The following is a 15,185-nucleotide window of genomic DNA, read 5'->3' on the forward strand; positions in this document are numbered from 1 at the left end:
CGGGAACATCCTCTTCACGTCCACCCTGTCAAAATCCTTCAACTTATTAAATCAATCAAGTAGCCTCCTACTCTTCTAAAGTCTTGTGGATACAAACCCAGCCTGTCCAACCTTTCCTCATAAGATAACCCACCCATCCCTGGTATTAGTTGCGTAAAGCTTCTCTGAGCTGCTTCCAATGCATTTACATCTATCCTTAAATAAGTACTCCAGGTGTGGCCTCACCAATGCCCAGCACAACTAAAGCATAGCCTCCTTATTTTGTATTCAATTCCCCTCACAATAAATGATTACATTCTATTAGCTTTCCTAATTACTTGCTGTACCTGCGTACTAGCCTTTTGTGGTTCATGCACTAGGACACCCAGATCCCCCTGAATCTCAGAGCTCTGCAATTCCTCACCATTTAGAAAATATGGTTCCTTTTTATTCTTCCTACCAAAATGGACAATTTCACATTTGCCTACATTATAACCCATTTGCTAGATCTTTGCCCACTCACTTAACCTATCTATATCGCTTTGTAGCCTTTTTACGTCCTCTTCACAATTTACTTTCCTACCTATCTTTGTGTTATCAGCAAATTTAGCAAACATTCCTTTGGTACCTTCATCCAAGCCATTTATATAAATTGTAAAAAGTTGAGGCCCCAGTACTGATACCTGTGGCACACCACTCGTTATATCCCACCAACCAGAAAAAGACCAATTTATGCCAACTCTGTTTCCTGATAGCCAGCCAACCTTCTATCCATGTTGAGCTTTTACTTTCCTCAATAACCTTTGATGTAGCACCTTATCAAAAGTCTTCTGGAAATCTATGTACAGTACATCCACCAGTTCTCCTTTATCTGCAGCACATGTGTCTCCTTCAAAGAACTTCAATAAGTTGGTTAAACATGATTTCCATTTTACAAAACCATGTTGACTCTGCCTGATTGCCTTGAATTTTTCTAAGTGCCCTGCTATAATGGCATAGTGTCTGCAGCTCAGCCTCCAGCTCAATGACTCTGAGGCAAAGCTCCTCAGTCACAGACACTTACTGCAGATGTGTTCACCCTGGATCACACTGGTATCCGGGAGTTCCCACATGAGGCAGCCTTGACACATCACCTGTCCTGCCACCCTTATGTGTTTTAATTAATTACTTAATTATTTTATTCGATTACTTATTTTCTTTTATGTATTTTATTTATCTTACCACAAATTCCTGTACTATTTTAAACCTTAGGAATAGAATAGACCTTAATCACTCACCAAATACTCACCAAACAGCTAGCTTCTTCCCCTTTAGTAGAGCAGGAACCAAATTCTACAGGGTGAAAAACTGAGGAAAAGCAAAGGAGTACCTTTCTCCCCTCCCCTCCGAACTCCCTCAACTCACCAAACTCTCAGCACTCCGTTGAGGTTGCACTCCAGTGCAAAGATGCACTGAGAATGTCTGAATTAATATGTTCTGAAACAAAAGGACTAGCTGAGCCCAGGTACAGGAAAAAAAAAACAGTTCAAGCTAGTTACTTTAATTAACTGCCTACAGCTGCTGCCAGTGGAAAGCTTAGGCCCCTGGATGAGATTTAGGATTTAAACAGTGCTTGCAGTTAAATGTTAAATGTTAAATACAAACTAATGCCTGCATTGATCACCCTTGTAACTTCTTGCCCCACATTCTTGCCAAGCAGTGAAACTGCCTGACTGTCGGGTATGAATCTGAGCAGATTATTTGAATAAATCCCTCCTTTCCCACGTCCCTCCACACCCTCCCCCTTCACCTCATAATATTGATGACATAATTTGACATAATATTAGGGTCTTACAGCACTAAAGGAGTCTATTCGGCCCTGCTTCAGCTCTTTAAAAGAGCTGTTCAATCTGTTACTGCTAAAAATAAATGGGAGCTTTGCTTGCCCTTTCAGCATGTTTTTACTGCTTGACCCCCTGCTCACCTCTGCCACTCACTCTCCAAGGGGCCATGGGTGATGGGGCCCACCTGTGGTCCCAGAGAACTTTGGACTTTCCTGCAGATTAATCCCAGCCCATTGGAGGGGAGAGGGGAGGTGACACTAGGATCTGCAACAAGTTTTATCTTCGACATTTCTCTTGCCACGAACGGAGAAGGGTCGGGGTGGTGGGGGTGGCGGGGGGGGAAGTTAAAGACTCACCGAATTCACTCGCACAAAAGTGCTCCAGAATGACGTCCGCTTTCATCTCGTTGTCGCAGGGAGGACAGATCTTCGAGACTGCAGTGAGGGAACAAACAAAATCGAGAGGTTTAGGTTTTCTGTTTCGGACCAGGGAATTATACCCGAGCATTGCCTTCTAGATCTGATTGACTACAAGCACAAACCAGCTGGCATGTTCCCTCAGCCTTTTCACTGGGGACAACATCACCCTGGAGACGAGGGTGGCAAGGGCAAGTCTCCTGAATCAATCCGCAAAACCAGCCCTAAACCTCCTTGTTCAATCTGTTGACTGCAACACTTCAATTAGTCTAGAATTACATTAAATTTGTAGCACAGAAACAGGCCATTCAGCCCAACTGGTCCATGCTGGTGTTTATACTCCACAAGAGCATAAAGACGGACACAACAACTTGGATTTATACAGTACCTTTAACAGAAAGACTTGCCTTAATATAGTGTTTCTCATGGCCCTAGGGCATCCCAAAGTGCTTTATAGGCGCTTAGGTAGTTTATTTTTTCGAAGTGTAGTCACTGTGATGTAGGAAACGTGGCAGCCAATTTGTGCACAGCGAGATCCCACAAACAGCAATGTGACGATGGCCAGATAATCTGTTTTGGGTGCTGTTGGTTGAGGGGAAAATATTAGCTTGGACATCAGGGAGAAATCGCTTGCCGTTCTTTGTAAAGGACCTTGGGATCTTTTTTTGGGAAGACAGACAGGGTCTCAGTTTAACACCTCGTCCAAAATGCGGCACGTCTAATACTGCAGCACTCCCTCAGCCTGACATGCAAACTTGTTTGAAGCTGATTCACAACATATGACACCGATCCACATAAAGAGATAGATATTTGGACTAGTGATTAAAAGCTTGGTCAAGGATGTGGGTTTTAAAGATAGTCTTAAAGGGGGAGAGAGAGAGTTAGAGAGGTCAAAAGGTTTAGGGAGAGAATTCCAGAGTGTCACCCGGATGGCGGAAGGCTTGACTGCCGGGGGTGGAGTGATAGAAGTGGGGGTTGCACAAGGGGCCAGAGTTGGAGGAACGCAGGGAGTTTGGAGGGGTATAGGGTTGGAGGAGGTTAAATAGATAAGAAGAGTTGAGGCCATGGAAGGTTTCAACCATGAGAATACAAGTTTTAAATTGGAGGTGACAGAGATCTTGGAGCCAGGGGTGAGCAAGACTTGGCGCGTTAATGGTTAACATTGAATAGCAGGGAAATTCTGTCACGATTTCTCACCACCACCCGTTAATTTGCCCACCAACCTGGAGTGGACATGAGGATAGGGGAAGCAGCCTGCTTCCTACTGCTTTCCTCCCCCCCATTCATCAAATACCTGTTCCCTCAGAGCCTCGGAATTTTGGGCCTATTAAATGACATATCAGAATGGAAGAAGGGAGAGGATAAATAATAGGGGGCTTTTGGTCTTAAATTGAATTCAAGTTAAAAAAAAAATTTAAGGACTGAATGTCTTAGATCCTTTAAATTCTAGCAAAGCCTCAGATTATATCTGGTAGACTTAATTAAATTGAGCTTAATTCAAATATTAAAACATTGTTATCTTAAATCTCGCTAAATTAAATTACTTCGTGGCAATAATATTACTCCTGACCTTAGATACTGTTCAGACACAATGTTCTCCCAGTACACAGAAAACACGTAGCTCAGCTGGTGATGGCAATAAGCTGAATTTGCACGATAAGATAAGTTACAGTCAGACAACGTTAAACCAAGGCCCCATCTGCCCTCTCAGGTGGGCGTAAGAGGTCCAACAATCAACAATTTCGAAGAACACCAGTGGGGAGGGGTGGCGGGGAGAGGGCGGGGAGTTTATCCCCAGTATCCTGGTCAATATTTTTCCCCTCAGCCGAACATCACTGAAGAGCAAGTAGATTATCTGGTCATTATCACGTTGCTGCTTCTGGGTGTTTGCTGATTTTCTTTTCGTTCATGGACGGGACACGGGCGTTGCTGGCAAGATCAGCATTTTTTGCCCCATTCCCTAATTGCCCTTGAGGAGTTGCTGATGAGGCATCTCGAGGAACGCAGTTGAGTGTCCTGCTCGGTTGTTTTCAGAGGGCAGTTGAGAATCAGCCGTGCTGCTGTGGATCTGGAGTCACGTGTAGGCTAGACTGGGTAAGGATGGCAGATTCCCTTCCATAAAAGGGCATTAGAAAACCAGATGCCTTTTTATGACAATCTGGTGGTTACATGGTCACCATTCCTGATACTAGCTTTTGATTCCAGACTTGTTTAGTGAACTGAATTTAAATTCCCCCATTTGCCGTGGTGGGGTTTGAACTCATGTCTCAGTGTTACTTGTCCATTGCTATAAACAATGCTACTGTATTCCTATCTGTTGCCAGATTTTTGTTTTATTCATTCATGGGATGTGGCTAGGCCAGCATTTATTGTCCATCCCTAATTGCCCTTGTTCAGAGGGCATTTAAGAATCAACCACATTGCTGTGGGGTCTGGAGTCACATGTAGGCCAGACCGGGTAAGGACGGCAGATTTCCTTCCCTAAAGGACATTAGTGAACCAGATGGGTTTTTATGACAATCAACAATGGTTCCATGGTCACCATTAGACTTCTAATTCCAGATTTTTATTGAATTCAAATTCCACCATCTGCCGGTTCCGATATTACACCAGTGACCACACTCCATAAAAGTACTTCATTGGCTGTAAAGCTCTTTGGGATATCCTGAGGTTGTGAAGGCGCTATGGAAATGCGAGTCTTTCTTCTTCTTAATATTGACTGGAAAGTTGACCCCCCCCCCCCCACCACCAGTTGAATGTTTCTTCCAATAACTGTTTATTTGAACTGACCCTTGAAATGTTGGTGTAGGAGACAGCTGTCTCTTGTGAATTAATCAGCTCCATGTCACCCAATCTACTCTGAAACATTCTGGGAATATTCATTGTAAACAGAGTTTCCAGCAAAGCACACACTTAAATCATCCCTTTAAATAACTGTGTATAGTTGCCTTCACTTAAGTGAACATCCATTCAGAATAACGGAGCACCATTCATTAAATTTGGCGTGACATTATAAACATAATGCCCACTCAAAGACCATGATGAATCCATATGCGGACTACGTTTCAATTCACAATTCTCTCCCGTTGTCTATTCAGGTGTATATTTAATACGCACATATAAAACGTGCTGTATTTTTAGCCGCTGCTGTGTTCCCCTGAGGCCAGACAACTCCAGATGAGTCCTGGGCCAATCTCGATCCCTGCTGCTAATGCATGAGGACTCCTTCCCAACACTGTCATCCTGTGAGACGCCAGTTGCCAAGGAATGTTCTCAAACAAAATTTGACACCGCGTCACGAAAGGAGATATGAGGGCAGGTGACCAAAGCTTGGAATAAGAGGTTTGTTTTAAGGAGCATCTTGAGCAAGCAGTTGCCAAGGAAACCCAACATGGCTGCTTTTGGTTGTGGTTAGGCTAATGTCTTCAACGAGGACTTCTACATGTCTTCAACTAAGGTCTTCTAGCACCAGGAATAATAGGCGGAATCTTGCTGAGGCTCCGAGGGTCTTGCCTGGGGTCTGGAGAGCCGGCGAGAGACCACCCTCCAGCCCCCGCTGCATCCTTACGGGAAGGCCGGCCGAACCACAAGCCAATCAGGCAATGGTGAGGCCACTGGCAGGTGGAATCAAGGCCCTGGGGGGCGGAAGTCTCGCCTTCTGAGAGCTGCTGGCCAATCAGAAGCAGGCAGCTCTTGTACTCAGCAGCGCCACTGGGGAGGCAGTGGCTGCTGCAGGAAAAAAACACCCACTGGAGTCCCAGGATCGCAGAGCCACCCAGGCCACAGGTAAGTAATGTGGTGAGGGGGAGGGGGAGTGGGAGAGGGGGTATGTGGTTTCGTGGGGTTGGGGGGGGTCAGGAAGGGAGGGGCGTAGGAGGGGTCAGCAGCAAGGACAGGGCTCTCAGCGGCCACTCCCCCTCCCCCTTCTCGATATCAAGTCCCTCGATCAGGAACTGAGTATCTGTAATCAGAGGAACACCTCCCCACCCACCATCAGCACCAGAGGTGACAAGCTGCTGAATGGATTTAGCTGCCGGGCATGGGGCTTGGCAACAGGCCCAACTGCAGCTGGGCTCATACCAGCGGCAGTGGGATGAGGCCCTTAAGTGGTCAGTCATTGGCCTTGATGGACACCGGGGCGAGAAGGTCGACCATGGACCTTCCTTAATTCTGGTGGAGAGGGGAAGGTGGCGGGGTTACCGTGAGGTCACCCCATGCCCTCCGCCCCCAAGCTCGTCACCAGAGAGAGCAGCAGATACCACTCGAGATGTTCAATTCTGGCCTCTGCCCGGTTTTAATCGCTGCACCATTGGCGGCCGGGCCTCCAGCTTCCTCTAGCCCTAAGCTCCGGGATTCCCTCCCTAAAACACTTCCCGCTCTCTAACCCTCTATTCTCTTTCAAGATGCTGCTTAAAACAAACCCTTAACTCCAAGCATTGGTCACCTCACCCTAGAGTTTCCTTTCGTGACCCGGTGTCAAGTTTTGTTTGAGGACACTCCTGTGGAGCACCTTGGGATGACTTCTATTATGATAAAGGCGCTATATAAATGCAAGTTGTTGAATAGAGAACGGGAAGAAGGAAGTTTATCGTAAACATTGCTTTCTTTGTTAATGCTACGAGCCCGAAAGGGGTACGTCTCCCTTATAATGCTTTGAAAAACCCAAACGCGAGTAGGTTTAATTAGGATCATGATGCCAACCCCAGTCAACCAGCACGTGTGGATTAGTTCTGGTGATGGATGCGCACTTGACGCTCAGGCTTACTGGCCCTGTAACATAACCAGTGATAGCAGCACTCCCCTGCTGAATTCTTCACTGGTGAGAGTATACTGAAGTACTATCTTCTTATTCCTGTTACACATCAACTGTGCTCTGTCTGTAGGCTTCTGCATCTGTCAAAAATCTACCGATGGTCTTGGCATCCTCTGGAGTGTGGTGTAATTGTAAACCTTTCCAACACCTGTTCCATGCTCCAAGCTTAACTTGTGTCGGCAATAAGCCTAACTGGGCAGCTCCCCAGTTTGTATCGGTTGCCAGGTGGGTTCTGACAGGGTGAGATTGGCTGAAGATCATTCAAACCCATTTTTTGAACTCTTCTTGCTCTTGAACATTGAGCAAGGAAAGATTGAACATCTTTTGTAGGTAGGTTTCACTCACTGAATTATTGATTTGTTTATTTTAAGGCTAATCTCTGATTTTGTTAATAAAATGACAGTTAAGCTGCCCTTACTCAGTGAGCCATGTGTTGGTCATTCAGTTCATACAGACCAGGAAGACCCTAAGTTCTATCTCGGTCTGAGTTAGTTGACTTAAGTCAGCACAACATTGAGGCATTAAAAGTTAGCCTTCACGTCAGCGTGTGTGTGTGTGTGTGTGTCAGTATATGTTTGTATCAGTGTCTGTGTGTATCAGTATATGTGTGTGTGTGTGTATTGGTGTGTGTGTGTGTATCAGTGTGTGTGTGTGTCAGTATATGTGTGTGTGTGTGTGTGTGTGTATCAGTGTGTGTGTGTGTCAGTATATGTGTGTGTGTGTGTGTATCGGTGTGTGTGTGTGTATCAGTGTGTGTGTGTGTGTCAGTATATGTGTGTGTGTGTGTGTATCAGTGTGTGTGTGTCAGTATATGTTTGTATCAGTGTCTGTGTGTGTCAGTATATGTGTGTGTGTGTGTATCAGTGTGTGTTAGTATGTGTGTGTCAGTGTGTATCTGTGTGTGTGTGTGTGTATGTGCATCTGTGTGTGTGTGTGTTTATATTAGTGTTTGTGTATCTGTGTGTATGTGTGCGTGTGTATCTGTGTGTATCAAGAGTGTGGGTGTATACATCAGTGTGTGTGCTTGTGTTCATGTGTGTGTGTGTATCTTTATGTGTGTATCTGTGTGTGTGTGTATCTTTATGTGTGTATCTGTGTGTGTATCTGTGTGTATGTGAATCAGTGTGTGTTTGCATCTGTGTGTGTATCAGTGTGTGCATCTGTGTGTGTACATCAGTGCGTGTGTATTGTGTGTGTGTGTTTCTGTGTGTGTGTGTATCTGCGTGTGTTTATCTGTGTGTGTATATTTGTGTGTGTGCATGTGTGTATGTCAGTGTGTGTGTATCTGTGTGTGTGTATATTAGTGTGTGTGAGTATCTGTGTGTTTCTCTGTGTGTGTATATTATTGTGTCTATATTAGTGTGTGTGTGTGTGCGTGTATTAGGTGTGTGCGCGCGCATGTGTGTGTGTATCAGTTTGTGTGAGTGTGTGTGTATTAGTGTGTGTGTATCTGTGTGTATATTAGCGTGTATATCTGTGTGTGTGTGTATCAGTGTGTATGTGTGTATCTGTCTGTGTATATCAGAGTGTGTATGTGTGTATATGCGTGTGCTTCTGTGTGTGTCTGTGTGTGTATATTAATGTGTATGTGTGTGTCTGTGTGTGTATATTAGTGTGTGTGTATCTGTGCATGTGTGTATGTGTGTGTACGTGTGTGTGTGTATATCAGAGTATGTGTCTGTGTATGTATATTCGTGTGTGTCTGTGTGTGTATATTAGTGTGTGTGTGTGTGTGTGTGTGTCAGTTTAAATGCTGGATGAAACAGGATTACATTTGGGTGCAGTACCCCATGGTTGAATTGCCTGAAGCCACTGACTATTGAAGTCACATGGTACAGGTGCTGCCTGTGCAACGTCAGCACAGAAACAGTCCCCACCATGACCACAGCACATGTAAAATGGGGAGAGATTGAGGGAAATAGCTTCACCTTTAAAGTAAAACCGAGGATCGTCACCATAGATGCTCATCAGAGCAACCTAGAGTGGCCCAAAGCACTGAGTCACAGTGCGTAAGGAATCACACACAACAGCTTTGATGAGATGCATTACCTCCAGAGGATAGAGAGTGTGTTGTATTGGGGGTCGCGGCGCTTTGGAAGAGCTATTCAATTAGTCCCACTCTCCCGCTCTTTCCCCATAGCCCTGCAAAAATTTCCTTTTCAATTATTTATCCAATTCCCTTTTGAAAGTTACTGTTGAATCTGCTTCCACCGCCCTTTGAGGTAACGCGTTCCAGATCATTGGGAAGTTTTTTGCGGGGGGTGGGGTGGGAGTGGGGGTTGGCGATGGAAGTGAAATCCTTTTTGTTTGACCAGCAAACTGCTCTATTCCTCCTCTAAATGATTTCCAGAGATTGAAAGATCTGAGCGGTGGTGTATATTTGCCCAGTAGCACCTGGTGCAGAAAGCAGCAGGGGATCGGATCGACATCTCGCACTCTTGTCAGCCCACATCTTGCCTGTTCATTCTTTGTCCTGCACACCAATGCCCTCTGTGGGGCAGGGAGCAGAACTGCTGCCACTTCGGTCAATCGTGGAAACCCACAGGGTTGGAGCTGGGGTGGGGGGGGTCGGAGGTCTGGGGGGGTGGGGGGGTCGGAGGTCTAGGGGGGTGGGGGGTGGATAAAGCCTCACCGACTGACGATTCGTAAGGCAGATGGACCGTAATGACTTTGCAACAGCCCCACAGCCTTAGTGAAAACGGAATCTGTGGTACGAATTTTCACACCGTACACTCACACTCTAGCGCTCCCCACAGCTGATTCTCCCCGAAGGGCTTGCAGGCAGAGGAGAGTCAAATGCTCGGCAGTAGGAGAAGAGGTGAGACGAAACGTGACTGAAGTGATACCTGTTTAGAAGAGGCTTTTACAGGCACAGAGAGATCAGGCAGGGTAGTGTCGTGGCAGTCCTGCTGGGCCAGCAATGCAGAGGCTCGGACTAATGCCCTGCAGAGCCAAGTTCAAACCCCACTTTGGCAGCTGAGTGAACTTAACCACAATTAACGAATAAACCTGGAACTGAAAGCAATGGTGACATAAAGATTGCTGTAAGAACCAAACTGATTCACTCGCGTCTGTCGGAGGATGAGACTGGCTGTCTTTACCTGGTCTGGCCCATCACTCCAGACACACAGCAACACGGTTACTCCTTAACTGCTTTCAGGCACTAAGCTGGATCAAAGCCTGTACCTACACTGCACAGGCTGCAGTGGTTCAAGGATGCAGCTCACCACCACCATCCTTTCAAGGGCAGTCAGGGCCGGATAACTCAAATGTCGGCCTTGCCGGTGACACTCACATTCCACGGTAGAATTTTTTAAAAAAACGTTAGAAAGCAGAGGGAGATTGAGATGAATGAAAGAGTTTACACCAGTGGTGGAGTGAGCGATGATGGGCGGGAAGACAAACCGACAGGGCAGAAGGCCACGGCCCAAGGACAATGTGTGGGGAAGCTGGATAATGTTGGTGGAATGAGAGAACTTCGACATGGATGTTTCAAAGGGAACAGGAAGCCAATGGAAGCAGGTGAGGGTCGAGGTGATGAGCAATTGTGACTAAGAACAGGGCGTGGAATTTTGCAGAACTTTATTTGTAGAATTTTAAAAATGTTTTCTATTTTTCGTGCACATTTTGTGTTTTTCCAAATGACTTTACACACTCACACACACACACACACTCTCATACACACACTCACACACATACACACACTCACACACACTCTCATACACACACTCACTCATACACACATCCTCTCATACACACACTCACACACATACTCTCATACACACACACACTCATACACACATACTCTCATACACACACATACACACTCACACACACTCGCATACATACACACACTCACTCACTCACACACTCTCATACACACACTCACTCATACACACATACTCTCATACACACACACACACACTCACACACACTTGCATACATACACACACTCACTCACTCACACACACACACACTCACACATACACACTCACACACACACAGACACACACTTACACACACACACACACACACACACACACACACACTCTCACACACACACACTCACACACACACACACACACACACACATACACAAACTCACTCATACACACATACTCTCATACATACACACACACACACACACTCAGGCACACACACACACTCACACACACACTCAGACACACACACACTCACACACTCACACAGACACACTCACACTCACGCATGCACACACACACTCTCACACTCATGCACACACACACACATATCTCCGGAAGAATATGCCTACCTTAGAGGAATGCCTTCTAAGGGTTTACTAGACTGATTCCTGGCATGATGGGATTGTCCAGTGGGGAGACATTGAATAGACTAAGTCTGTATTCTCTGGAGTTTAGAAGAATAAGAGGTGATCTCATTGAAACATAAAATTCTTAAGCAAATTGACAACGTAGATGCTGGGGGAATGTTTCCCCCTCACTGGGAAGTCCTGAACACAGGCTGAGAGCATCAGGATAAGGGGTCGGCCATTTAGGACAGAGATGAGGGGAAATTTCTTCCCTAGGGTTGTGAACCTTTGGAATTCTCTAGCCCAGAGGAATGACGATGCTCAGTGATTGAGTATATTCAAGTCAGAGTTTGATAAATGTTTGGATACTAAGGGATTTAAAGGATATGGGAATAGTGTAGGAAGGTGGAGTTGGGGCAGATCAGCCTCAAAGGGCCCGTCTGGCCTTTCCTGCTCTGATTTCTTATGTTCTTGTGTTTTCTTTCTATTTTACCTCAAGGAGTCTACAAATGAAGCACAGGGCCCATGAGGGAAAGCTGAAGAGCTGTTAAAATCTGTTGGCTTTTCTCCTTGCGTCTGCCCAGGAGAATTAATCCATCACTTCCAGCAAATGCTTCATCAATCATTTCTCTGAGACTCGCTCAAAGTAAAATACCCAACTCGCTTGTAGACCCCTGCAATGACTGACTATAACTAAACTGAGACTGCCCTGTTTATAAAGCCGTTCACCTTCAGCTTTACGACAACGATACACACTCCAACAACCCTCACCGTGTTGATATTGAGGCTCATAAAATTAGTCCCACTCCATCTGGGGCCCTCAAAGCCCATCTCTCTCTTGGGCTTCCCTTCTTAAAGTTTACAGCTGTTGGAGGCCCAAGCTAGGCATCCGTTACTTCTCGAATTAACCCACCTTCCCGCTTATTCTTTTCAACCTGGCTGGTGTCCCGCACCATGAACCTTGACCTTTCACCTGGGTTTCTCAATAATGAAGTGGGGCACCATAAATTTGGCGATTCCATAGCTTACAAATTAACCATTCGCTCAAAACAATGTGACTGGACATATTGGGCATTGGGGGAAGGGGCTGTCTGTCGACTGATGCTGTGGAGGAGGAGAAAGGGAGTTTAGTTAGCACAGTGTCTCCTGTGACATGTCCTGATCCCAGGGCACAGATAGCACGTGAGGTGATGGGCAGACTTGGCAGGTGGAAATTGATGCATCGTTTGCACAGTGGCACCTCTCCCCAACCCACCCTCATGTTATTATGTTAGGAGTCAGCTCGAACAAGCGAGGTCTCTGATGGCTGCGTTTTCCTGGCAGTGACATGATAGCAGTGGCAGCTGTGGCCTAGTTGGCAGCACTGACTGAGACAGAAGGCTGCGGGTTCATAGACCCACCACAGCGATTTGCGTACATAATGTAGGCTGGCACTCAGCGTAGCACTGAGAGTGTGCTGCAGTGTCGGAGGTCTTTAGGGTGACATGTTCAAAAGCAGAGATCCTATCCACTCTCAGCTAGATCCCACAGCACTATTCGGAAGAGGAGCAGGGGAGCTCAAAACACCAAACCCATCAGAATGATATTCTTCTTAAAAATATACTCTGTGTTTAACGTGGCTTCTAGCAACGCATGTGATAACAAATAATAATTCTGGAGTATTCTTTCACATTGGAGGGTATGGACTGCCCAAGATTGGAATTCTAGGAGCAGTCATGAGGCATTATCTATCACATCTCTCCCTGGCTTTGTCAACCTATCAATGCTCCTTCAGGCTCATATAGCTCTTCATGGCAGGTTGGTTTAGACACCTTTATCAACTAAAGGAGCTGTCTCAACATTGAGTTCCATTATCCCTCTGTCCCCAAGTGGAAAAAGTATTCTTGCATCATTTCATCCTGATTCCATTTTACCCAACTTGGACGAATGTCGCCAGCGGCTTCATCATCGCTGGGTCCAAATCCTGGAACTCCCTCCCTAACAGCACTGTGGGTGTACCTACACCACAGGGACTGCAGCGGTTCAAGAAGGCAGCTCACCACCACCTTCTCAAGGGGCAACCAGGGATGGGCAATAAATGCTGGGCCCTTATACCAGCGACACCTGCATCCCAAGAATGAATTAAAAAGTGTTTGGAGTTGAGATGACATTATTCATTGCACAAGAAGGAAGATATAATTTGTTCTCAACTTTCAGTCGAATTGTAAACATGTTGGGGAGAATTTTCTCTGCATCTTGCTGGTAGAAAAATGGCAATTGTATTTTTAAAATACGATTTCAGATACAAACTGTTCCCAAAAATATTCATGATTTCTCTGCAAGCAACAAAGGAACTCTTCGCTCCCCACCTACCCCCATCTGCACCCCTGCAAAAAACTCATGACTTATATACGTTTACAGCACAGGAGGAGGCCATTCAGCCCACCGTGTCCATTCAAGTCAACACAGACCTGACTACACTAATCCCATTTCCCAGCGCTTGGCCCGTAGCCCTGGAGGCTATGGCAATGCAAGTGAATATCTAAATATTTCTTAAATGTTACAAGAGTTTCTGACTCAATCACCCTTTCAGGCAGTGAGTTCCAGACTCCCACCACCCTCTGAGTGAAGACATTTCTCCTCAACTCCCCTCTTAGCCTTTTACCTCTTACCTTAAATCTATGCCCCCTGGTTATTGACTCCTCTACTAAAGGAAAAAGTGCCTTCCTATCCATGCCCCTCATACTCTTATACACCTCTATCATGTCCCCTCACAACCTTCACTGCTCCAAGGAAAATAACCACAGCCTATCCAATCTTTCCTCATAGCTCACACCCTCCAGCCCAGGCAGCATCCTGGTAAACCTCCTCTGCACCCTCTCCAGTGCAATCAGATCCTCCCTATAATGTGGTGACCGGAACTGCACGCAGTACTCCAGTTGTGACCTAACCAGCGTTTTATACAGTTCCTGCATAACTTCCCTGCTTTTGTATTCTATGCCTCGACCAATACTGTAGATATGTAGATATTGGCAGTCAATTGGAATTTTCAATCCTTGAGATTGATAGATTTTTCTATCACGTAAGGAGGATCGGAAGATCTGGAGAAAGGGAGGGTAACGGGAACTGAAGCAGTTACCAGCTGTGACCTGATGGATGGACGGGACAGGCTCAAAGGGCTTAATAGTGATGTTCTTAAACATACGTCTCTCTAGTTGTCAACCCACCAGCCATGATTTCCCTACGGCATACTTTATAATTGTAAACATCTCCATCTGATCGCCACTCAACCTGCTCTGCTCCAAATGAAAGGAGTTCCATTTTGTCAAGTCCCTCCTGATACCTAAAGCTTCTCCTCCTTGAGCTATTCAATATGGAAGGAACCAGCACAGCATGGGGCCAGTGAGTCAAGCTAACAAGCCTAAGTTAAGATGTGTGCCAAAGGCAATGGCATTATAATACAGTCCTGCGTTAGGGGTTAGGTTGGAAAGATGATCAGGGAGAGTGGAAGCCACATGCAATTGTGTTGGGCATACTCACTATGTGACTGACCCTTTACTCTGGCCAGTCTCCCAATCACCACTGTGTCATTTAGCTGATTTTGTCCTCTTGCGGCTTTGGTTTGACACCCTTCTCAGGCCTCCAGCTTTCAACTGGGCTGTTTCCTAAGAGAATGGGTAACCTTCTAGCCCACAATTGCTGAGCTCTTCTGTCTGTCAAAAATATGACTTTCTCTTTCTTGTGAGAAAGTACTGCAGATAACAGAGCCGGTGATTCAGCAGCAGATAAGGGAAGGGAGGTTTTACTGTGTCAGGTCAAACCTATTGTCAAATGCCCCAAGGCATCAGACAGTCAAGGCATTGAACAGTCAACCTCGGCTGAACTGA

At 45.9% G+C, this 15,185-nt stretch overlaps 1 protein-coding gene across 1 annotated transcript in view; it reads right to left on the bottom strand.

Moving 5' to 3' along the window:
• The window catches only part of sfrp5 (secreted frizzled-related protein 5), an 89,101-nt gene that overhangs the window by 59,428 nt on the left and 14,488 nt on the right, over window positions 1-15,185 (bottom strand). Inside the window, exon 2 of the mRNA XM_078565104.1 lies at window positions 2,159-2,236. Coding sequence (XP_078421230.1) covers window positions 2,159-2,236 — 78 coding nt within the window. The remainder of the gene's footprint in view (window positions 1-2,158; window positions 2,237-15,185) is intronic.

Source organism: Cetorhinus maximus, chromosome 20 (assembly GCF_964194155.1).
Source record: "Cetorhinus maximus chromosome 20, sCetMax3.hap1.1, whole genome shotgun sequence".
NCBI lineage: Eukaryota > Metazoa > Chordata > Chondrichthyes > Lamniformes > Cetorhinidae > Cetorhinus > Cetorhinus maximus.